Raw genomic sequence first — 26650 nt, forward strand, 5'->3', positions numbered from 1 at the left:
ATACAAGTTTCTCAAGAAATGCTTAAGTGATACATATTTCTGCGGAAGGCTACCCATGATATGCATTACTAATATTGTCTGTAAAACCTGTCTTCATCCGTACTAACTGTGATAAGCTTTGAGGCTTTTACATTACAGCTTGAGACTCTAACTGGTATAAATCACCACAGAAAGTTTCCACAAACCATTTTTTTAAATGTTTGTTTGTTTGTGCTATTAACTCAACTCACAGACTTAAGAATTAGACAGAGTGACTATTCCAAAGTTTTATCCAAACTGTCCCAAACTCTCAGTCCACAGACACACTGTATAAACCCCTTGGAAAGCAAATCTTTCCTCTTGGCTTTATTGTCAACAAGCAGCCTGAAGCTATGCATATCCTTCAGCACAGAGTTTTAAAATACTTCAAATGTTTTAATTAACAGGCTTAATAGCAAAATATTCTGCCACCACCAAATATAAACACACAAGTGTGTGTGTGTGTGTGTGTGTGTGTGTGTGTGTGTGTGTGTGTGTGTGTGTGTGTGTGTGTGTGTGTGTGTGTGTGTGTGTGTGTGTGTGTGTGTGAGGGTGTATACAGATTATTACCAGGCACACGTACAAGTGAGCTTACCGAGTGTCACACTGACAGACTTAACCAGCCTAAAGCAATTTCTCTGTTTACTTACAATCCCAGGCAAAAGATTTTAGCTCTATTTATATATAACCCCACCCTTCCAGCTGTGGGCAAATGTCACATGGCCACCTAACATTATCCAATCATGAGAAGATCAGCTTTTCTATCAGCCGGTATTTCTTGTAAGCATAGCAGTGCTGCCAGAAGGACTATATACAACATAGCTACTGCTCCAGTTGTTCTTACATTTGCTGCAGTGACCACAGGAACTCTTCCTCCTGGCTATTCTCCGCAAGGAATATACTGCAGAGCCTGCTTTCTGAAAACCGACAGCATGGTAAGCAACGTGCTGTTCCCTTCAGTTTGATTTTGCTGGGGCTTGACTTGGTATGCTGACAGCTACCTTCTTTTTATGTTCGCTGGTGCATATTTGATGGGAAATCACTGATAATGAGCAATATGCAATGTTAATGTGCTGTTTTAGAAACTAGTGTCTTCCTATGGAAGATTTTTTTTTCTTTCTGCCTGTCTATCTCTTTTTCTTATTTTGAACCTGAACAGAATGCATTTTTCTATAGAACAACATGAGGGTAGGGGGTGTGTGGACTATTGTTTACCCTTGTGCACTGTTTACTGAAGTGAAACTTGGTGCAAAATGGAAGATTTGGATAGAGCAGCATACTTTAGGAAAGCTGACCTAGAGGATTTCAGTACAGCATGCACTACCACTGTTTGTTTTTTTGTATGATTCAGCTCACCCATCCTAAAAAGGGATATTGACAGATGAACTCTGCTGACAGAGACCACCATGGGGAGGAAAGGGGGGTGGGGGCTGAGAACAAACAGGTCAGTAATGCAAAAGTTAACTGGTTGCTCCAACAAGCAAAATAACTTGTACATGTCATCTCACATTCCACAGAAAGTAAGCTGAAGAAAAAAACATATTACTCAAAACAGTGAAATATTTGATTTTCAAGGAAACAAGTGGGTTACAGCTGACCCCTTTCCTCACATTCCATGGAATGCCTTTGAACAGTTCAGCTGTGTAAAATACAGAAGTTAGATGGGGCCTTGGAAACACAGGGTTGCGTGTCAGATTACTTAGTCCGAAGCAGTTTTTGCTCATACAAAAATAAATTTCATAGCATTATTTAATCTGTGGCAATGTTTGCTCAGACAGAAATATATTTCTTATACAAAACATTATTTAATCTGAGACAGTTTTTCCTCAGATGGAAATATATTTCATACGCACAGCATTTAATTCATTTCAGGCAATTTTTGCTAAGACAGAAGTACACTGCCTATATGTAACATGTCGTTTCAGATGTCTTGAGTTTTGACTAAGTAACAGATGAGTGATCTGAACCATTTGTTATTGCTTTTCTCTTCTAGTAGTAAAAATGTGTCGTTGACGGATGTAAGTGCAAAATGTATTAGCATGAATGAACTACCAAGCCTTACACACTATATACATTCACCACCAACACATAGTACACATATAACACCTTCAGTCCTAACTGCAGTGCTTAAAACTAACTGTAGGCTTAGATCTTCAACCTCTTAATTTTTTTGTAGTATACAAACAAGCTTCTGCACTTCCCAGCAAGTCTTAAACACAGCCATAAACTGTGCTGCATTCCTTGCGTCTTAGTACAAACCATATAGAAATATTTAAGAGTCATAAGTCCAGGCACATTTGGTGAAACTTTTTGTTTCATTGTCTAGGAATGCTGAAATGACTTTAGGAGCCAACAAAAACACAACCATATCAGGATCTGTACTTGTCAATGAGTTCTACGGTCCTGCAGACAGCAAGCCCCTCTTTATGCATGCAGCAATGCCATGTTTCTACACTAGTCCCAGGCCAGCCTGACCTTTCCTGTTGCCTTGTCTACATTACCTTTTCTTATCCTGCATTTCTAGTTCAAAATCATTTCTGTGCACTGCTAGTGTAAACTTACTGACCCCCTTCCTCACTCCAGTCATTTCAACCTAAATGGAGCATCCTTTAAAATTCTGTACTAGATCCCCCTCCCCCACCACTCACATACGTAAGCAAATCACAGTCTGGCCATGCCCTTAGTCAACTGTTAGTGCAACGTAATGTAATATCTTTGTTCTGCACTTGTTGATCTAGTCAGAACACTGAACTTCACGTGCTGAAGTTTTAGTGTACATCTCAAGCCATCTGGGGAAAAACTCTGTGGCATGCAAACATAATAGATACATTATCCTAACAATCACCTAGTATATTACTCACAGTAGCATTGTTTGATTTACTGTATTAAAAAAAATTGAAGCTGAACACAGTTGTAGCTAATTTTTCTTTATTTTATTTTGCAGTAGTTGCACAAAAATAAATTACTTTAAATAATAGCTACATTAAGAAATATAGGATATTACCACTTATGTATTTATTGACTGGGTAAACAGACTACGAACAAGTGTCTCTTTGTTAGGGCTGATGACCCTTGAGCACTAGTTAGTTAACTTACTGCTCAGAGTAACACAGTAAACAAATGGAAAGTGAGATTCAAACCCAGAACTATATGACAGAACTCAGTAGCAGTTTGTAGCATTAGCTCACTGTGCTAAACTCCCAGAACTCTAAACAGTGCCAATGTCTGTTAAAAAGTTTACAAGGAAAACAGCACATGAAACAGTCAAATAATGATTTAATATTTTTTGTTTGGTCTTCAGCTGCTGTAGAGGATTTATTTTTTCACTTTGCCACATGCCACCCTCAGGAGTAAAAATGCAATAACTCCAAAGTCCTTGTCATTGTTTTACCCTGCTGCTAGTATTAGTTGTGAGTTCTATTTATTTGTTTTATGACCTGCAGTCCTGTGACAAGTAAGGCTGGTACCATTACAGCAAGTGGGTGTACCAAATCTTACCCAGTGAAGAAAAGTAAGCAATTAATTGTTCACTCCCCTCTTCCTTCATTGGACAAACAACGTGAAATTATAGTTACTGAATGAACTCGTGTCATGAGTATGGCATCTTTCAGGGTTAGATTTCCTAATGCCATGCCACTGGAATGGAAGCTAGACAAAATATTGCTTAATTAAACAGTCGTGCAGCATGAGCCGCAGTGGCGCAGCGGTAGCGTTGTTGCCTCACAGCAAGAGGTTCTCCTGTTCAATTCTCGGCTGAAGCGCCTTCTGTCTGGAGTCTGCATGTCCTCCTCATGGTCAAGTGGCGTTCGAAAGACATGCGTAGAATGGGTGTGCCTTTGCTGAAGGTTGGGCGTTGAGCTGGCACCTCGGCACCCATAAAAAATCTACTGCCCAATCATTAGAGGACTGGAGTTCCGCTGTGGCAACCCCTAACCGGGAAAAGCCAAAAGAATAACAAAATAGTCATGCAGCATAACCTTATCTTACCAGCATGGCCTAAAGAACATAACAAAACTGGATATATTCCAAATCATATAATCAATGTAAATTATATCCACAAAAGCCTAAACTTAGTAATAAAATAGTAATGGCTTCACCTTCAGTGCTATGCATATCTTCCTATTTATTGTTAACAAATAAAAGTAACAAAATACGTGCTTCATAAACTCTTATCCACTGCAGCATCCACTGCTCTCTGATCAAAGTTCTTTTTGATAAGAGTGACCCAATAACTTGCCTCTTGTGCGTCAGGAGATGCCATCAATTTGTCCTGACCAGGTCACATGTTGAATTGCGATCCAGAAAAAACACTGAAAAATGTCCGTAATGCTCTTCACCAGGCTTCCGCTGCATCAAATTGTGGAAGTGGCTGGATCCAAATGTCAAGTTAGGCTGTGGCTAGACATCTGTTTCTTGAAGCTCTTGACTTTCCTTGCAGTCAATGGCAAATGTTTTCATCTGTCACTGGTGTCCAGTTGTACAACTACCATATGATGAACATTCTGTGCTGTATTTGTGAACCATATGTCCAGCTGTACCACCATCATATGGAGCACACTCTTTATCTGTGATTGGCTTGCCAGGCAGTAGCTATGCTTCACTGAAGTGGAACTGAAATTTATCATATCAAGTGCCTTTAAACATTACACAGTCAAGAATGCGTAAATTATTCCAAGCAGACCTCTCAGGAGCAGCAGTGATACTAATGTTGTCTTCACATAATCTTTTTTTTAATATATAAATCAACTCAGTTCCACAGAAGCATATTCATTTTTTGTCAGAAAGCTTATTAAGATATTCTTCTGCTACAATGACATTTTTTCAGTAGTTTAGCTTTTAACTCCTTCTAGCACATAGTATGTTTTCCATCCAAGCAAAATGTACTTCTTAGTGGCAGTGATAGTGCATTGTCATCGATGAGGTTACAATATTATCACTTGAGCTCACATCCAGTTTGCAAACTTCTTTGAAACTTCTCAGCATTAAGACAGACTACTGCAGGAAATCAGTACAGCAAGAAGTGATTCCAGTAACAAAATGCTAACAATGACCTTAAAAGTAACTTGTAACGTTCTTAAAGTTCTTAAAATGTAATAAGTACAACATTTTCAAAAGTAAATTTAGCTGTGTATGTAGCTCTCTGGCACTCTGCAGCTATTACTGTGAAGTCAGGCACCATTGTGCAATGGGAAACCAAAGTGACCACTGATTATACTTTTTGGGGGGAGCCACAGTGAATCAGAAACATACATTTGAAAACCACTTGCAGTGAAACTGTGTTTGTCTTTTCCCCACCGCCGTGTCATGCGATGATGGTGTTAGAAAAATAGATATATACGTATTTTATATACATGGTGGGTGCAGGGTGAAGCCCCCTGCAGAAAGGCTTTGTTGTTATGGGCTTTCCCGTGCATGTTCCCAATGTACTCCGCTTTACCATAAAAGCTGTTAATCAGCCAACATGGCTACAGAGGATGATGAGGCTGCACGTCTGAGTTATCAGCATAACAAATAGTAACTGCACAGTACACTTTGAAACACTTTGGTCTGCATACCTGACTGAGCTCCCTTAGGTAATTCGCCTTGCATTCCTGCTCCAGTGTGTTCTCATTCAATATCTCCTGTAAACCTGCACCAGTGAACCATTATTTTTCCTCCCTGTATATAAATAAATGCTTACATACCCTGCCCTGTACTTTTTCGTAACATCTTTTTCTGTAGCATTGTATCTTATTTACCCTACTCTACCAATACACCTTTTTTCACCAGGAAAACTTACATTTTAGTTATTTTATTTCCATTTCATAGGTTCATAGGTAAGCGCTGGGATAGCTGCCCTTGTGGGCCAATTTAAGCTTATCTAGTTTCACTTTTTGTGCTTGAAATAAGCTATCACATTTGGTTATAGATTGGCCTAACCCATCCCGTGGTTGATAATTATGTAGTACCCCTAATGAGAATAACAGGGATCATACCATAGAGAATTTCAGGGGACCCATGCATGGGATAAAGCACTTAGGAGCTGCCTCTGTTCATTAGTAGTACAGAGTCAGTATTAGGGTGTATTTTCTGTTTCGCATCCAAAGATTTAAACTGCACTTGAAAATGGACAGGGATGACCTTTGTTTTATGTGGATGGGAGTCTGTTCTACAGCTGTGGTATCCTCTAAGAAATATACTTTTCCCTCTAAACCATTTTGTTTAAGATGTAGAAGAGGTTTAGTTCCCCAGAACAAGTATTTATGATGTTATTTGACTTGCTGATGTGCAGTAAATCCATCAGTAATGGCTCAAAGGATGTCTGGTATGAATACCTCTCAACCTTCCATCTCTGAAATGAGGAACACTAGCCCATATAATGTGGAACAAATGGGCAAAATGTGGAATACATACCAACAGCTTACTAACAACTTCAGCTAGGAAGATCATACAATGATTAAAATATGCTGGTTTTACTCATACAAAAGATATGAATTAACATGATTCTTTTGTATTTACCATGGATATCGGTTAAAAAATTCCTAGCAATGAATGTGTGACAGAGCCTTTCAATCTGGAACTTTGAGGAACATGAACTTTTTAAGACCCCAAATGAGGTACGTTCTTCGTAATGAGGTACACTTGAGAGGTGTGCTTGTATGCCATTTGTTAATCCGAGTAGAGTAAATCCTTACTTTTCTACTACTGGATGAATGCTGAGTGCCTATTATATATTCTGCCCTGTATTTCTGCATTAAAGTTCTACTTAAATTTACCTTGCATGCCTACCTGACAGGAGTCCCACATAGTCCTGCACAAGTCTGATACAGTAACCTGGCCTCGTCCCCAACTTTCACTCTTGTATCCTAGTACCGCTGCTTAATACGCCTAATGACTCATTACTTGCCATCATTTTCAGATGTACACCACTGAGCCATTATATAGCCACTTTTGTATGCTATCACCGATGACTGAGTACTTACTTTGCCCTGTGCTAATGTGATATTGCATACTTAAATACCACTGCCAGCATTCATGCCCCATTGGACCTTTATTACTTCTATTTTTTTGTACATATGCATAAATAAAGCCTCTCACTGAATTCTGGCTTGAATCAGCCCTTGTGTATCCTGACTTACACTTCTGCATCAACACATTCCAACCCAGTCTGTCTTACTACCTTTAACAATGAACTCTTACCCCCCTTCTCCATAGGCTCATGTTACTGACCACTGCTTTCATTGATGCATACTCTCTGGCATTGGCAAATCTTTATATGTTGCTGGGAATCCTTGTAGGAATACATCTTTATCTACCGTCCACTTAAGTCCAGTTAATAGCATGTATTTCAGATCAGCAAATGCAATGAGATGTGTATTGCCACGCACATTGTGAAACAAACACCAAAGTAACACTGAACTCTCAGTATGTAAAAGCAATAATTTATAAGTAGAGCTACTTAAAACAGGTTCTAGTTCTATTTACATATAAACTAAATAATCAGAGAATTTCTTACTTTGTATGATAACAATTTTCAGAGAAATACAGACTAGGAAAAGAGTTGTGAGCTCCCAATATAAAGCTTTTTCAGGCCATATTTAATGTTCATTCTCCTTCTCCGGGCCATATTAATAGAAAAAGACAAAATAGAAGGAAAGCATACAATGAAGATTCATTAGAAGGAGTGTGGGGCATAAGAATCAATGAAGATTCATTAGAAGGAGTGTGGGGCATAAGAGTCACAATCGTAGAATGAGAATGAGGAAGCATCAGCTGCACTCTGTAGAATATATACTTACAAGAAAGGCTTGAACGGAAATATTTACTGCATGAGAATCAATGTTTGTCTAATGTTTTGTGTGTGCCCATGTCTAACGGTTCACTTAGATGGCATTATCTACATCTTATGAGCACCCGTTAACACAAGAAAAAGGTTCAGAATTACTGTATAAAGGATTGATCTCTTAGGGAATATGCTTCTGTCCAGGGTCATCTCTAGAAAGTAGTACACATACAGCAGATGAGTATTGTCATGTTCAGGACTATGGTATGTGATAGCATTGGTGCCAAGAACACAGTGGGTTAATCACCAGTACACATACAGCAGATGAGTATTGTCATGTTCAGGACTATGGTATGTGATAGCATTGGTGCCAAGAACACAGTGGGTTAATCACCAGTACACATACAGCAGATGAGTATTGTCATGTTCAGGACTATGGTATGTGATAGCATTGGTGCCAAGAACACAGTGGGTTAATCACCAGTACACATACAGCAGATGAGTATTATCATGTTCAGGACTATGGTATGTGTTAGCGCTGGTGCCAAGAACACAGTGGGTTAATCACCAGTACACATACAGCAGATGGGTATTATCATGTTCAGGACTAGGGTATGTGTTAGCGCTGGTGCCAAGAACACAGTGGGTTAATCACCAGTACACATACAGCAGATGGGTATTATCATGTTCAGGACTATGGTATGTGTTAGCGCTGGTGCCAAGAACACACTGGGTTAATCACCAGTACACATACAGCAGATGGGTATTATCATGTTCAGGACTATGGTATGTGTTAGCATTGGTGCCAAGAACACACTGGGTTAATCACCAAAACACATACAGCAGATAAGTATTGTCATGTTCAGGACTATGGTATGTGTTAGCGCTGGTGCCAAGAACACACTGGGTTAATCACCAGTACACATACAGCAGATAAGTATTATCATGTTCATTGTCATGTTCAGAACTATGGCGTGTGATAGTGCTGGTGACAGGAACACAGTGGGTTAATCACCAGAACTCGTAAACTGTTCTGTATCTATAGATCCCTAGCAAACCTCTCCTGCATTTCTCCAGCAATGATTTCTTAACTTCTATGAATTATACTTTTACTGCAATTTACTCTTATTCTTCATGACACACTAAGTGTGACCTTATCTACTTTGCATATCCATATTAGTGAATGCTGATATTCTTTGCTCTGCAGTCCTGAGTCAATTTTCCCAAATCCATTACTGTCAGTCCTTCAGTAGTGTGCTTCTTCTTAGCTTACCTACCTACTTGCACTACAACTTATTCCACCCCAAATGTTGCATACACACACACACACACACACACACACACACACACACACACACACACACACACACACACACACACAGCAAACCCCTATAGAGCCTGTTCAGCAGCATAGAAGAACTCTTACCCAGCCTCCCCTTCACTGCAGGAACCATTAAGCCTCATTCCTCCTTCTTTTCAGTAACGCATCCCCTACCCATGCAGAATTGCCATGAAACAATTTAATCTCTTCCACCAAAGGTTTCAGTTACACAAATTCTACATGGCACTTTTCTGTTCTGTAGAATAGCAGTTTGATGCTAAAACCCTCTCACATTTCTGTGCCTGTATTTGTTAGCCAGGGTAATGCACTAAACCTCATGAACCCTTTTCAGATTCAGCCCGAGAGCATTATCTAGTTAAGTAACTATCTCAAAATCACACAGCAGACAAATGGATGCTGAAGGAATCAAACCCTGGACCTTAATAATAGTCATAGCCTTAATCCCTGGTGCTGATTGCATTGCAAGACTGGCAGTTCTGAACAAAGTTAATCTGTGTTTCCTAGTTCCATAATTGCCACTACAGTGAAAAGTCATGCATAGATTAGCACTGTGACATATCTTTTTTTACTCACTAATAATAGTATTTGCTTTAGCTGTAGGTTCAGTTTTGGAAGGCTCTGGTACTGTGAATTTCTGCTTACTATTCTCTGGTGTTAGGCATTGACTCACCAACCAAAATATAAAAGTAATGTTTTAAACAGACATAAATGTGAACATTTAGGTCTATCTTTAGAGGGGTTTCTTGCAGACAGTGTGACTGATATATCTGGAGATCTAATTATCAAATGGACTGCAGGTGTGATGCAATTACAGGGTAGGATGGTTGTGATGTTACTTTCAGTTATCACAGGAGTTAGTCAGAATCACAGTGATGTCACTCTACTAGCTACAATTGGTACTTGATATTGTGACATCAGAGGGACATTTTTTACCCAGTGACTAGCACACCACACACACACACACACACACACACACACACACACACACTGTAGTTAGTTTTAGAAAGAATATACAATACCCAGAGAGGAAGTGCTGGGTTCTAGCATGTGGTAGTACTATAACTTTTTTGTTTGTTTTCCGGTGACATTTTAGGCACAGTATTTTGAGAAATCATCATAAACTGAGTACTTCTTATTTTTGACCTGTATGTGTAGAGTACAGGGAAAATGGATTAAATGAGTTCTGTGTACATAAGTCATAAATGGAAAGAAGAAAGGAAAATAATCCATGGTGTGGTTTTACCTGTGAAACAGAACAATTTGCTAGTGGAAATATAAATTACTTAAAATCTGTACTTGGGAAATTATGTTATCATAACCAAGGTCTTTTATTTTGGTCTATAGTGGGATGAGATTTGCACCAAGAATATAAACTAGGGTTTCACAAGATATGTGTTGTACTGTAATGATATCACTTCTATAATTGGTTAAAACCCGAGATAAAGTTGATTTTTTTATGTCCATCAGGAGTAACATTACTGCATAAATATGCAGTCTCAGAATCTTCCCTTGTAAATAATTCCTCTTGCTAATTATAATATTTTTGTTGTGTGGTTTATGTAGATAGAGATATCCTTAGGTAATATCAGCATGTCTAGTTTTCAACAGCTACTTATTTTCCATGAATTTGCATACCATTCGAGAATAAATATCAAAAAGACACAGAAAGTAATGGCTTTAGGCCACTAATGTACTTGGGGTTGGTATAAATGCTTATATCACAGATACAAGGTACAGGGTTTGATTCTGACCTCTGGTTATTGGTTAAGTGTGTAATAGCCTGCAGACTGACAGCCTAGTATGAACCTATGAACAACTAACTCCCTCATACAGATATTTAACCACACGACTAGGGGCGCAAATGCCCTTGAACTTTTCCTCACAATCATAACCTTTTCTTATATAACCCAGTGTGTATCGTCTTCTCTCTTTCAATCAGACCATAAATCAGTGGCATTTTCTTTTAAAACTGGCAGTATTTCCCCTACAAATGCATCTTTGTTTAAGGTCTTCACAAAAGCACACCATCTTTAATTTCTTGATGGTCTAAATGCTTTCTACTCTAATCCTCCTCAAGTGGAACCCATTACCATAGCTGCCACCTAAGCATCTGAGTTCTACTCCCACTTAAATAATCAGTACTAATAATGCAAACCCTATCCAAACCAAATATAAATAAACCCCTTTGGTGGAATATTTGTATAAATTAACTGCATAGCAAGAGAAAGATATGACTTAATGCTTATAAGAGGTCCTAGTCTACCCACCTTAAGAGCACATCTAAGCAAATTGGAAAAAGCTTAATGGTATCACTAAGACGCTTAAAGAAGAATATGAACTTAAAATAGCCACCAAAGAGTACAAACATATATGTAGATATATATATATATATATATATATATATGTATATACACACACACACACACACACACACACACACACACACACACACACATACACACACACACACACGCACACACACACACACACACACACATATACACACACACACACACACACACATATACACACACACACACACACACACCTAGCAACATAAGAGCTCATCCACAATAACACTACCCACTCTGATGCAAAGAGACTAGTTAATATCCTAGCTGACAAACTTAGTGCAATTTTTTTGTCCTCGCACATTTATAATTTTTTTTCACAGATTCTATAATCCCAGCCACCCTTATAATTACCATGCAACTAGTGCTCTTAGCCTTCTCAAAAGCTAAGAACCCCTCATCCTTAGGCCATAATGGGGGCTCACATAGTTTTTCATGTCACATTTCATCAAATCTGTAACTTAACACACTGAAAACATTGAACACATACTTGGAGAAGGGATCACTAACTGGATCTGCCCCCAATGACTCGTGGTAGTGATTGCTTCCTGGTTGTGCATTCTTGAGTTTTGATGAAACTTTAATATTTCTTTTTCAGTAACTGTAACTTGATGAAATTATATAGATGTAACCCTGATTACATAGTAGATTACCTGATTATCAGTACCTGAACATTTACTTAACCTCTTTAATCTTAGTTTCTCCGCTTGTCCCCATCACAAAGCCAGGAAAACAACCATTGTAGTACTGTTACATAACAATGACTGAACTATGGACTCTTCAGCTACAGACTCCTTAGTCTGACTAGCCTCATATGTAAAGCTAAGGAATATTTTAACTTGGGTGTCATTAATATGGACATTGAGAAATCTTTTAACCCTGGACCGTCATCAGTTCAGCTTTGTCAACGGTGTTCGGCATTATTGCCCCTGCAGATATTGCTGACAGACTTGTAAATATGAATATAAAGATGAATCCATATGTTGTGTGGTGGATAGCAAAGTGGTTGTCCCAGACTTCTAAAAGCAAAAATGTTACCACTGCCATACTACAGGGTTTAGTGCTGGGTCACCACTATTCATCTGTTTCTCAAGCTTTCAAGCCAATAACTGGCCTATGGTCATCTAAGTTTGTGGACAACTGTATAGTGGATGTTATTTACTCTTCTCTTATCTGGCTCATTATAGAGTATAATACTTCTTTTGCATGTATTCATTGAAGCATATCGCTCTGTTTGAGACCTCACAGATTTCCTGACTAAAAACATATATGGCCTCAGGACGCTCAGTTATCCAGACAGACTGGCAGCCTTCTTTCTGTACTTAGCCTCCTACAAGCTTTTCCATAGTAATCTGTGTTTAGGCTTTTATGCCATAAATGACCTGAGAATCCTTAATCTCCTACTCATTTGCAGAACAAGTGTTTTATTTTTTTGTTTTTTTTTCAAAAAACTGTTATAAGATCTAAGCCATAAGCAGCATATAAATAAGACAACATAGCAGGAACGATTCATATTCCAAAACATTCCCAATCTCTGGAACATACTTCCACTGCATGTCAAGCAGAGTAGCATCCTTGTCACCTCCAGTGTAAACCTAGATAACTGGATGAGCAGCTTCAAATTCTCCCCGGCCCATCTGGTATTTCCTCTCTCAAGGCTGCAGGGAACTTTTGATTATGGGCTATTGACTAAGCTTGTAATGATTTGTAGAATGATTGCCTAGCACTTGACTGTGAACCTAGAAACTAATTTGTCTAACTGAGAAGCATGAAATGGAATTTGAACTGCAACCTGAACTATTTTTCCTAGGATCCTCCAAACTCTTCATGCAAGGGGGTTGTGCCATCTACATTTACCTTAATAATTTAACTAGCTCTGAGATCACTATGCCATTGAAGAAAGAAAGGTGGTTTCCATCTTTTGCAGTGACCAGTCATTTCTGGTTAACAGAACCAAAATTCACACTGCCAAACCTTTCAATGTAGCGTCGACTGTACTTTTTTTTTTTTTTTTACTGCCAAAAGCAGTAAATGCATATTTACTGTACTATCCTGTAAATAGTGTTTTATTCAGTTGCAGCTGTAAATGCAAGTCATGTTTTTTATTTTACTTAAGTAGCATTCCCACCAGGTCAAAAGCAAGATTTTTTCCCTATCTTACTTAAATAGACTTCCAACCAAGTGAGCATCAAAACCTAACAAAGGATTTAATAATCATAGTAGCTTATTGCAGTTATGTAGTTCTTTGCCATCCATCCTTTACAACATCAAGTGTAGCATTTATATGTTGAATGCTTAGTGTTGTGATAACCTGTCACATTCTCCCTATAAGTACCTGTATACAACCTGTTTAAGATGTAGTTGTTGAGAATATGATGGCAAGACTTGAATTTGCTTGAGACATTTCTCATCTAACTTAGCCTGCTAAATTTCTTTTGCTTCTTTCTTCTGGCATTTTGCTTGTTCTTCCCTGCATTGAGAAAATGAACTTCAAAGCCTGTCTTTCATTAACCTTACTGAAACATAAGGAGTAAATTGAACTGATGTGGGTAATCACATAAAATGTGGCAAGGCAAAAAGTGTTACTTATTACCAGGCAAGTACCTACCCTCAGCAAACTTAAAATAAATAGGGAAAAGGTTCATACCCTAAAGCTAAAAACCACGATCTATACAGAAAAAAAGCAGTCAGGTGTTATCTCTTGCAACCTTCACTAATATATAGACCAGTTTACCAAAACTGAATTAAACATAGTTTTTGCAGATTTGGGACAAATGGCTTATTTTTCAGTTATTAAAATAAATTACGTAAGCTGCTTAGATATGACAGGTGCCGGTGATGTAGATGATGTTGTTATAGCACACCTTCCAGGGTATGTACACTAGGCTAATCTTCCCAAAAAGGCACAATAAAACTGTAAAAAGGCCACTCATACTTTTTATGCTAAGTTTTATTCCCCATGTCAGCAAAAAATGGAATGCAACAAATCTTTATAATCTAGTTTCTGTGCATCACTCTTAATATAACTTTTACCATGTAGTAGTTCATAGGTTCATGGGTAGGTACTAGGCTATCTGCCCGAGGGCATTTATATGCCTAGCCAGAGTGTGTCGACTTTCACCGCCCCATTGATTAACTAACTGATCCTCTGTCAAGCAGAGCCAATGAAGTGATCCCAGGGGTGTATTTTCTGTTACCCATCCACTCGTCAAGGTTTCTCTTGAAGGGTGTTAGTAAGGGGCTCTGCCTAATGTAGTTGGAAATTTTGTTCCAAAGCATGGGGAGTCTCTGTGACAGGAATCTATCCCTCCAGCATGTTCTATTTATTGTTGTGGCGAGGTTTAGCTCACTAGAGTGTGTGGCTTGCAGAGACTTGGATTTCTTTAGGTGGAGCATGTCCATCAATTCTGAGTTGGCTGCATAGGACATATGTTTGGGGCCAGTAATCCTCTTGGTGAGGTATTTTTGTGGTCTCTCTAGCTGTTGGAAGTGTCTTGTGAGGTACATCCCAAATGGGGCATTGTACTCTATGATGGATCTGATGAGTGACGAGTAGAGGGGCACTATAACCTCTTTATTTCTAGATGCAAACCCTTTAGTAATTAGATGGGCCACATAGAAGGATTTCCTAACTACTTTGGCTATATGATTGTCAAAGGAGAGATTACTATCTACCTGAGTCTCCAGATCTCTTATTACCTCTTCTGTATTAAGGGGGCTGCCACCTATGTGGTAATTCATGGGTGTTTTGTTTTTCCCAAATGGGATGGTTATGCATTTTTTGGCATTTAGCTTGAGGCCATGACTTTGACACCAGGTGTCTGTCTCAGTAAGGCCCTTTTGGAGGATGTCCATGTCAGCTGGAGAGTCAATTATGGCTCCCAGTTTGCAGTCCTCGGCGAACTTGGTTAGCCATAGTCCTCCTGTGTTTGCCTGCACTTCTGAGAAGTATATGCCGAACAGTAGGGGGTCCCAGGACCGAGCCTTGTGGGACACCACTTGTGACTGGTTTAGAGTCGGACCTGGAGCCCGCTATTCTTACCGTGTGAGTTCTGTCTGTAAGCCAGTTGGCAACCCATCTCGTGATGTAGGGGTTTATGTTCAGGCTGGTGAGTTTTTCTATAATACCCGAGTGGGGAATGGTGTCAAAAGCCTTAACGAGGTCAAGGTAGGCTGTGTGAACAACCTTTCCCTCATCTATGGCCTTGGTGACTGTCTCAAAGAAGTCAACCAGATTTAGTAGGCATGATCTGCCCTTAAGGAAGCCAAACTGGGTCGGGTCAAGTGTTTGGAGGTTTCCAATGTCTTTGTTAATGAGTTCCATGATGATGTGCTCCCAGCCTTGCAGACCAGGCTAGTCAGGCATATGGAGCGATAGTTACCAGGGTCAGTTGTGGCCCCTCCTTTGTGGAGTGGGATAACTATTGCTGTGCACCATTCTATGGACACGTAGCCTGTGGAGAGGCTGAGGTTGAACAGCGTGTTTAGGTGGGGGGTTAGTTCGTTCTGTAGTTCATGCAAGACACAGCCTGGGACACCATCTGGCCCCATTGACACTGTGTTTTTGGCTTTTGAAAGGGCTATTTTCACCTGTGCATCTGAGATTTCCAGGACACTACACTTTTCCGGTATTGTTGTGGGTCCTTTGGGGATGAGAGGGGGGTGAAGTTTGCACTGAATCTATCTGCCAAGATGTTGGCAATATCAGTAGATTCAGTATATTTTCTGCTATTTTGTACTAGTTCAGTGCATATCTGTGAGTTGCCACTCAGATTCTTAACATAGCTAAGGAAGGCTTTGTGGTTATCTTTTGAATCCTTGGCTATTTTTCTTTCGAAGTTAGCATTGGATGATTTTATGAGGGACCTTAGTTTCTTACTGATACTGATCAGGGATGTCTTTCCTTCTTGGGGTTTGCTTTTTTTTCTGAACTAGTTTCTTCCTTCTATTGTATAGTCTGTTAATGGCAGGGGTCCACCAGACTGGTTTCCTTCTCTTAGAGGAGTGAGTCTTGGTTTTGCTAGGGATGGCACGATCCATGCAGCCTTGTAGGTGCTCATAGAGTGCATTTGTAAAGGTTTCTGCATCTTGGGCAGCATTATCCTTTAGCATGGGGGCTGTGAAACTTACCGCCTCTGTCTTAAGTAAGGTGAAGTTTGCTTTAGAAAAGTTTTTTACTGTGGTTTCCTTAGTTGGGGTGGTGATAGGGTGTGGACATCCAGAGTGATTAGTTTATGGTCTGATCTAACCAGGGACGGGTTGACCTCCAGTGTGGAACACCTGTCACCCATGTTTGTGATGACCAGGTCCAATATGTTTTCATCTCTGGTAGGGGAGTTTACCAGCTGATCCAGGGAGTTTGAGTTGATGAATTCCAGGAAGTGCTGGGCCTTGGAGTCTGTACTCGAGTAGTTTTCCCAGTTAATGGTAGGGTAATTGAAATTGCCCAATATCAGGGTGTTCGGTAGGACCTTCATGTTGTCCAGTGTCTCCGGAAAGGTGGAGTGGTAGTCCTGGGTCATGGAGGGTGATATGTAGCAGGCCACAATTTGCACTGCAGATTTGCTCGATGTTAGTTGTACATGGATGATCTCAGAGGTATCATGCTGCGCCACTAACCTGGAGGTGTAGGTATCCTTGATGAATATGGATACACCCCTCCTTTTATGTTTCAGTCCATGTTCTGTGGCCAAAACGTGTGGTACGAGTTGTAGCCCGGTAGTGCTGGGGTGCTCTCTAGAGCCTTGAACCAGGTTTCAGTTACTGCACAGATGTCAACATTCTCCATACTGAGGAGTGCTTTGAGCGCATGCATTTTGTGATTTAAACTCCTGGCATTGAGTAGCATAACCCTCAGTTTTTTGTTAATTGTACTGTTTACGGAGGTGGGTTTGACTTTTGAGCCTTGCCTAAAATAGGCACTATGGGGGCAGCAATTTTTCAACATCAGTCTTTCTGCAGATGCGATATGCTGCACCAAAATGTACATCCTCTGGTAGGAGCATTATAATCAGTCCAAATGCCAAAAAAAAACATTTCTTTTGTCACTTACAAGCCCCAGCCTGAATTAAAACAGTAAGAGATCACAGAGTGTGCCAAACATCACAGCCTGCACCCCACTTTCTTGTAACATGCTTTTCTATAGGGAATCACTACTGGTGCAGTTTTTATGTGTCTGCTGGCAATGATTTCTTTGTTTGGGAGATCTCTCACTCTTCATACTTGTACAGCTGCGGAGTTGATGTATATGTTCAGACAATATGGGGGTGTGGGGGTAAAATGTTGTGTTGCTTTTTCAGCCATTTGTGTTTGACAACTTGATTCTTTGCCATCTTGTAACTCAGTTATTCATAGTGGAACCTCATATATGTACTGTGTATAAAATATTGACTGTTCCATGTATAACTGCTGCAAGCAGTATTGCTTCAACAAAGTAAATGTGGGTTTCTACCAGCACAAAAGGAAGAGAAAAATCACTGGATACCAAGCTGTATAACTCTGTCAAAACATTACAGTATAGATATGTTTGTCATAACCCTCCACTGGACCAGTAATCAAGGAGCCTCAATCCTCACCACTGGCATTAATGAGGGACATACACTGGGAGGATAGCAAGGACACACACAGCATTTCCAGATGCAGCTCCCTGCATCAAGTGTAATTTCCCTTAAGAGCACACAGAGACCATAGTCAGTCCGGGGCTGTTTTCTCCCAATTCCCAGTAAGACTCCCCACTGGCACACCTACAGAGTTGAGACCTTAGCCAGGGTTCCAAGCCAAGTCCTCCAGCACTCTCTCTGTCCAACCAGTGCTTTGTGTCCCTGCCCAAGTAACTAGCACACACACACTCTTGGAAATTTGTTTTACACACACACCTGGGAAAGGCTGGCACAGGTTTAGTAGCTATGCCCCCTTCTGCCGAGACTATAAGGTAGTTATCACTGCAACCACAACCCCTTATCAGCCACTTTAAGGCCCTTAACAAAGGGTATCCAATCTTACTCTGTAATATTAATATTAACAGAAATGGTAGTTTGACCAACAGCAAAGCTCTTAGGAGTGGCCCACAGGTTTACTATCATATTTCCAAATCGAACTCCATCGACTGCACTTTTTTCGAACACGGAAATTCAAAAACGGTAATGTCGAACACCAAAAGCCAACCTAGGAATGGGTTTTAACATGGGACGAGATAGGGGAGAGGTTTGTAGTTCGGCAATAACAGTGAACACCTAAATCGACCCATGTTAAAACCGTTCCTAGATTGGTTTTTGTTGTTCGACATTACCATTTTCGAATTTCCGTGTTCCACAAAAGTGCAGTCGACAGAGTTCGATTTGGAAATATGATAGTAAACCGGCCCACAGTGTCACCAAATAAATATGGAAGTACTCTCAAAACATAAATATCTCTACACAGATCAGCCACAATAAAAGGTCTAAATATATTTAATAATGAATAATAAAAGAACAACACATTACTAAATATATATTCACAGTGACATCAAAACCACAGGAAATATTTAAAAAAACATTGCAGGACAGTCTGAAATAAATAAAAAAATATCTAAACTAAGGTTCACTATTCCTGACTGAATCTAAGAGAATTATACTATAACCTAAGAACTTACTAATAGAGCAAGGCAGATGTGGTGAATGGATCTTTTAGTTGTTGCCAGGTCCAAGACAGAATGCACAAAGCTCTGTCTCACGAAGAGACTTCTCAAATTAATATCTGAAATATTACTGCTGGGATAGCTTGCAGAATGACATCATTTCTGGTCATCTGACTTGTAGTTCCCAGGCCAAAACCCCCATTGCTAGAAGCTGGCAGCATTTAGCATCTAGCTGTAAAAATATACACACAAGGGCTTTTTCTCAGATCTTTGGCAGATGCTGGAAGTCATAAAACAATTACATTCCTTCATGCTTTCAAGTCTAGTAATTAGTTCACTATAAGAACAATACAGAAAGCCTCTTGGTACAGACTTTGTGTCTCTAGGTGTCTTGAAACCTGTCGGATAATAACTTTATGGCCTAGCCTATAAAGTAATTTAAATTCAGATATTTTCCTAAAGTTTGCTGGACTGAGGTTAACCTCCTGTATTCCAGTTTCCACTGTTAAAATACATTTAAACAGTTACAATAGTGCATGTACATTTTTATTCTCTTCCAGTAGGGCACACTGCGGTTACATTTCAAATGGCACTTTGCAAATACCTTTTCAACACACACGTCTGTACAAGCAGTTTGATATACACATGATATACAGTTCTGATACATTTGTAACACGAGCATCTTGTATAAATCATTTCAATATTCACCAATAACATATAATTGTTCACAAAATTCCAGCTAGCTGTGCTGACAGTATCACGTTTCATCGCAATGTTATCTGTTTCTGTGTACAAAATATCAGTTTGTGAATAATAGTGTATCTGGATTTCGGCTAAAACAAAGTAAAATAAGAGCAATAGTCCAAACCATTTTGCCACAACAGCATCTGTTTTTATCATCTCAGATATAAATACATAATTTTAACTTATTGTGGTATTTAGTTCCTTTGAAGACATTACTGAAATATATATGTTCTTTGCATTAGTAATAGCCCTGAGCTAGTACATTACAGAGCTTATAGACTTCCTGAACATTTTAAAGCTGGCTATTTTTTTGTGTGGTAACCAGATGAGTAGGGTTCCTGATGGATAGTTCTGTTTTCAGTAGTTTAGATGCTGTCATCTACACAAAAATAATGTAATTGCAGATTTACTGGAATGAGATCCTTTGGAGTGAAAACTGGCTGCATTTCCTTATCCATAAGACCAAACAGCCACTCAAAACAGCAACATCTGCCCTCAAGTACTAACATAAACACTTTACCTCTTGTGATGAATTAGACTGATTTAGTTCATTCATCTTGTTGGATAATTTAAAAAACGTCTTAATTTGCTCTTTTTTTCCCTGAATCATAATGGTTTCAAATGAAACATACATTTCATGATTGCTGTGGATTTACTGTTAGTGCACACTTTACAAAAGATTGGCAGTAACTAAAACTCTTAATTCTACATCCACACTTCTTCTCAAAGTAGACAATGTCTGGCTTTATACTTATTCAGGAAACACACTCTCAACTTTATCTGTAAACACACAAATGTTTGACTGACACAGGTAGTATGAGTCTGTATATGAATCACAGAGATATGCAGGCTCCATTTCCTAGCTTTTATTTGGGTCCATTTTTTTTTTCGTTTGGCTTAAAGTAAGTTGATTAAAAGTAAGTTGTTTATATCCCAACATTTCAGGCAAACTTCCTTAAGGTCATATTTACTTAAGTGCTGTTGCTTAAATGATCTAAGTGTTTCCTTTGAAAGGTCTTGTGTTTGTAGTGTTCTGGTTAAAGAGTGAGATGGGTTTTTGTATTTGTTTTAGTGATCATTGTTTCTCCAAGGTGCAGCCAACGACCATGAAGGCATGAGGCTAATGATAATGCACTTTGTTCAATTTATGTACGTCATGAGTGCAAGTGTTACAAGGATTTGTGTACTCGGGCTGTCAGTTTTAAGATGTTTTTTTCCAGGTAGTTGTGTATTGAATCATGTATTCTCAAGGATTGGTATTGGCTCTGTTTTTTTTTTCATATTTGTATATTAACGTATATTCGTAGTTATAGCTTTAGACATAATGATTTTGTTTTTCTGTAATTTCTGGGGGGTTTTTTTTGGATTTTGTTTTGCTAATGAGTTGTAATTTATGTGACTTGCTCAGTATTTTTTTGTGATTTGCCCAGCTTTTTATACACGAAGAAGGGCAATATCTTTAAATGTAAGACATCATGACACTTTCCAAATGGGGTGACAGGGTGAAAACACTAATTTAGTATTGCTGTGCTTCTTTCTGTAACATGTGCAAGTATGGAAATGTGGCTGTATGTTCACATGTTGAGAGGCCATTTTGATGGCATGGGGTATGATGATGGGGACTGGGTAATATTTTTGTAATTGCAAGTGCAGGCAAAGACAAATGACAGCAGTCCAGCTCCATGGCACAGAAGGATGAAGCCCTGACTATGACTTAGTCATCCCAAGTCAGGTGGGGGTGGGTGGATGGTAGTGAACAACTTATGTGAGCTTATAGGTTCATAGGTTCATAGGTTCATACTAGGCTATCTGCCCTGGGGCAATTATAAGCCTAGCCCGATTCTGTAAGGCTTACGCCACCCCTTGATTTGAGTATACTGTGCCCTTTTTAAGGTTTAGTTTACTGTGCCTCTGTCTAATAGTGACACGGGAGTAATACTTGGGACAAACCTACAATCCCCCATCCACCTATCGAGATTCTTCTTGAAGAGATTCAGTGAGGTGCTCTGCCTCACATGAACTGGAATTCTATTCCAGAGCGAAGGGAGCCTCTGGGTTATGAACCTGTCCCTCCAGCAAGTTCTATTTATTTCTGTGCTGAGGTTCAAGTCCCTCGAGCGTGTGGCTCTAAGGGATTTAGATTTACTGAGGTGGAGCATGTCCATTAATTCTGGATTTGACATAGCTTTGTATGTCAGGCATAGATCGCCTCGAAGTAGGCGGTATGCAACTGAGTAGAGCTGGAGTTTTTAACCGAGCAGCATATGGCATCTGTTTGAGACCCTTGATCCTCTTGGTGAGATACTTTTGGGGTCTTTCTAATTGCTGCAGGTGTCGGGTAAGGTACATCCCAAAAGGGGCATTGTATTCTATGATGGGCCTGATGAGGGATGAATAAAGGGGCATGATTACCTCTCTTGATCTAGATGTGAAACCCTTCGTGATGAGGTGGGCTATGTAGAAGGTCTTTCTAACCACTTTGGCAATGTGGTTTTCAAAGGAGAGATTGCTATCTACTTGGGTCCCCAGGTCCCTAATAACTTTCTCTGTACTTAATGGGTTTCCGCCTATGTGGTAATTTGTGGGCACATTGTTTTTGCCAAAGGGTATGACTATACATTTTTTGGCATTTAGCTTTAAACCATGGCACTGGCACCGGTTATCTGTCTCTGTGAGACCTTTTTGAAGGATGCTTGTGTCAGCTGGAGAGTTGATTATGGCGCCCAGTTTGCAGTCATCTGCGAACTTGGTGAGCCATAGTCATCCCACTTTTGCCTGTACCTTGGAAAGGTATATACCAAACAAGAGTGGTCCCAGGACAGAACCCTGTGGGACACCACTTGTGACCGGTTTCGAGTCGGACATGGCTCCAGCAACTCTCACTCTGTGGGTTCTGTCTTTGAGCCAGTTTACGACCCATCTTGTGACATAGGGGTTTATATTTAAGCTGGATAGCTTATCTATGATGCCCGAGTGGGGTATTGTGTCAAATGCCTTTGCAAGGTCCAAATAGGCTGTGTGGAATACCTTCCCTTCATCTATGGCTTTGGTGACTGTTTCGAAGAAGTCAACCAGGTTCAAAAGGCAGGATCTGCCCTTGACAAAGCCGAACTGGGTAGGATCTAGTGTCTGTAGGTCCCCAATGTCTTTGTTTATGAGCTCCATGATGATCCTCTCCATAGCTTTGCAGACTAAGCTAGTCAGGCTTATGGGGCGATAGTTTCCAGGGTTTGTAGAGGCTCCACCTTTGTGGAGTGGGACCACTGTTGCTGTACACCATTCTGTGGGCACATATCCTGTAGTGAGGTTGAGAATGTATAGCTGATTTATTTGAGGGATTAGTTCCTCTTGGAGTTCATGTAGGACGCAACCTTGGACGCCATCTGGTCCCATGGAAGCAGTGTTTTTTGCTTTGGAGAGGGCAGCCTTCACCTGAGCATCAGAGATGTTTGGGAGGCAGCCCTCTGCCGGGATAGATACTTGCTCTTTTGGGGGGGGAGTTTGCACTGAACCTGTCTGCCAGGATATTGGCGATGTCTGTGGGTTCAGTGTATTTTTTGTCATTTAGAATCAACTCAGAACAAGTCTGGGAGTTGCATCCCAGGTTTCTAACATAACTGAAAAAAGCCTTATAATTGTCTTTGGTGTCCTGTGCAATTTTTCTCTTGAAGCTGGCCTTGGAGGATTTTATGAGGGATCATAATTTTTTGCTAGTACTGATCAGAGATGCCTTCCCTATTAGGGATTTTGCTCTATCATGTAGTAGGTTCCTCCTTCTGTTGTACAGTTTATTTATGGCAGGGGTCCACCAGACTGGACGCCTGCCTTTGGATGATTGGGTCTTGGTTTTGTTTGGCATAGCATGATCCATGCATTCCTGGAGATGTCCGTAGAATGCGTTTATATAGGATTCTGCAGTTTGGGCCATAGTTTCCACTGGCCCTGGGGCCTTGAAGGATTCCACTTCGGTTTTGAGAAGTGAGAAGTTCGCTTTTGAGAAGTTTTTCACTGTGGTTTTCTGGGCTGGCGGTGGGGTCGGGATGTGGACATCCAGTGAAATTAATTTATGGTCTGATCTTACCAATGAGGGATATACTTCTGGTGTGGAGCATAGAGTCCCCATGTTGGTAATGATCAGGTCTAGTATGTTGTCCCCTCTTGTGGGAGTGGTGACTAGTTGTTCCATAGCATTTGAGTTTATAATTTCCAGGAACCTTTGGGCTAAGGTGCTGGGGCTTGAGTAGTGCTCCCAGTCAATGTTTGGGTAGTTGAAGTCGCCCAATATAATGGTGTTCGGAGAGATCTTCATGTTCTCCAATGTTTTCAGGAAAGCCGAGTGGGATTCCTGACTTTGAGAGGGTGGTCTGTAGGATGCTATAAACTGAAAAGCAGTCTTGCCCACTGTTAGTTGCACATGGATGGTCTCCGATACTTCGTGCAATGCCACTAACCTGGAGGTGTGGATATCCTTGATAAATATGGAAACTCCCCCTCCTTTTGTGGTTCGGTCCGGGTTTTGGGGCCGAAAAGCATGATATGAGGTATAGCCTGGTAGTGCTGGGGTGTCTCTGGAGCCTTGAACCAGGTTTCTGTCACTGCACAGATATCGATGTTCTCCATACTGAGGAGAGCTTCGAGTGCATGCATCTTGAGGTTAAGACTTCTGGCATTTAGCAGCATTACCCTTAGTTTCTTGTTCCTTGTGCTGTATTTGGGGGTGGGTTTGACTTTTGAGCCTTGCCTAAAAAATGCACTATGGGGGTGGCAAGAGCCTTTGCCAATATCCGAAAGCCCAGTGGTGACAGGTGCAAGCCATCCCTAGTGAAACAACGTGGCTTGTCGAGCATGTCATCCCAGGCTGACAGACACTGGATCCCCTTTGAATGACACCAAAATTTTAGCCAATTGTTATAATTGATCATTCTGTCTTTGTACTGTGGCATCATTATCCATTCCAAGTAGGAGGAATTAATGTTTCTGCTGGCTGATGGTGTATGTTTCCCTAGTTGTTGGCAGGCTACCATTTCAATAGTGGCTGGGAGGGGGGCATATCAACAAGTTGACATCATGGACAATAATGCCTGTGACATCAGACTTGTTCAACCCAGTTTAAGATTTCCATCATCTCCATCCCAAAAATGCCCTGCCCTGAGATGTGCATTTGTGGCACCCTCCCTCCCTTTGACTCTAATCTTTCTTCACTGAAGGAAGTAGCAGGTTAAGGAACATAGATGAGAGGTCATTATGTCCCTGAAGAGGGAAGGTACACCTGCAGCATTTTAGCCACTTTTCCTGGGCAGTAGGAAGTAAGGGAATGGAGTTTGTCAGTCTTAGGGGAGGTAAACTGCAATGTCATTCTGTCCTTGAAGATGCAAGACTTTCCTGCAGGGGTAAAGAAGGATTTGGTCAGACCCTCCTCTTGAAAGATAAATGACAAAAAGTTACAGATGAGCTCACTAGAATTCTGGTGTCAAGTGGATGGGGGCCAAAAAATGAAAAAAAAAAGGATTTTATACCTTGTAACAACGTATTATCCTAAGTAACATAGTAACATAACATATAACTTTGTACTAAGTACACCATTCAATTTCAGTAACCATCCCCTCTCCATATATACAAAGACACACACACTCGCACTTGTAAAATGGACTTCAAGCTCATGTGAAAAAAATCCATTCCAGAAATACTTAAGGATTTCAATAAAATTACGCTGCAGTTACATGCTGCATAACCTCATTCTTTCAGTTCCTAAATGTTCACCTTACAGAGATGAAAATAAGAGGACCATACCTCTCAACCTGGAAACATCAAAAATCTGGATAAGTCCCATGAAAAATAGGTACAAATCTGTACACTGATTAACATCTAATTTGCATACATAATTACATAACCCCACCCACTCCAATGGAATGGTGGGATACCAACTTTCAAATGCAAACTGAAGAACAGACAACCAAGATATGGCACCAGAGTCCCCCTGCAGCCATTCCAATGTCCCATTACCTGGCTATTTAGCCCCATTTACCATAAACACTAATGTATGCATACTGCTTTACTTCAATGATTATTTGGATTTTATTTTTACATTTTATAGCACAATGCACAAACACTAAGATATCTGCCAAACAAAGCAATACTGTCTCACAATGCAAATAGACTTGGCATTAGAATTTCTCTGCCCTTGGAACTCATTCATTGAAACATCATTTAAACCCACACCACATCCAAAGAATATGCATCTGGCCAGTGGTGGTTAAAGATTACCTTTGGGCTGTTTTCAAATCATAGGCCCCTTGCTTGCACACAAAACAAGAAACATACATGGGTTCTTTGATACACCTTCCTGACTTTATTAAATCAAATTTCTTGTATAATACAGCACACTTGCTATACTTAAGTTAGAGCACATTTTAAACTTATTGTTTGAACATTTTTCCAGTAGGCAATAAAAAAAATGCATGAACCAATAATGACAAAACTGCCCACTTCAGAACATTTCCATCATAAAAGTCTACTTACACATACACACAATATAAATTTATATATTTATATATATTTATTTTATATATAGACAAAAGGCCAAAAATCAGGGACACATTTTAAACATTGCTTGCATAATTTTGGAAATAAAAGAATAAAATGCTGTGTTACCACCATGAATTTCACTGCCGAGTCTTGAACCCAGCCAGGATCCTATGCACTACAGTCAGAGGATAGAGCAACACACCATTTTGCCAAATCAGCAGTTTTCTGAAACTGAAACGTAAATGGCTAACATTTACTGAATTCAGTTCTCACTTCTCACCACAGCTCTCAAC

The 26650-nt window shown here is 40.0% G+C and overlaps 1 protein-coding gene across 2 annotated transcripts in view; it reads left to right on the plus strand.

Moving 5' to 3' along the window:
• The window catches only part of LOC122787456 (septin-4), a 1249948-nt gene that overhangs the window by 639822 nt on the left and 583476 nt on the right, over positions 1 to 26650 (plus strand). Inside the window, exon 1 of one of the 2 annotated variants that reach the window (XM_044054188.1) lies at positions 800 to 953. The exons of the other annotated variant lie outside the window; for it this stretch is intronic. Coding sequence (XP_043910123.1) covers positions 951 to 953 — 3 coding nt within the window. The 5' untranslated portion in view covers positions 800 to 950. Of the gene's footprint in view, positions 1 to 799; positions 954 to 26650 lie in introns of those variants that run through there. 2 annotated transcript variants of the gene reach the window in all.

This window comes from Protopterus annectens, chromosome 13.part0 (genome assembly GCF_019279795.1).
Source record: "Protopterus annectens isolate FY-2018-M chromosome 13.part0, PAN1.0, whole genome shotgun sequence".
NCBI classification, from domain to species: Eukaryota; Metazoa; Chordata; order Ceratodontiformes; family Protopteridae; genus Protopterus; species Protopterus annectens.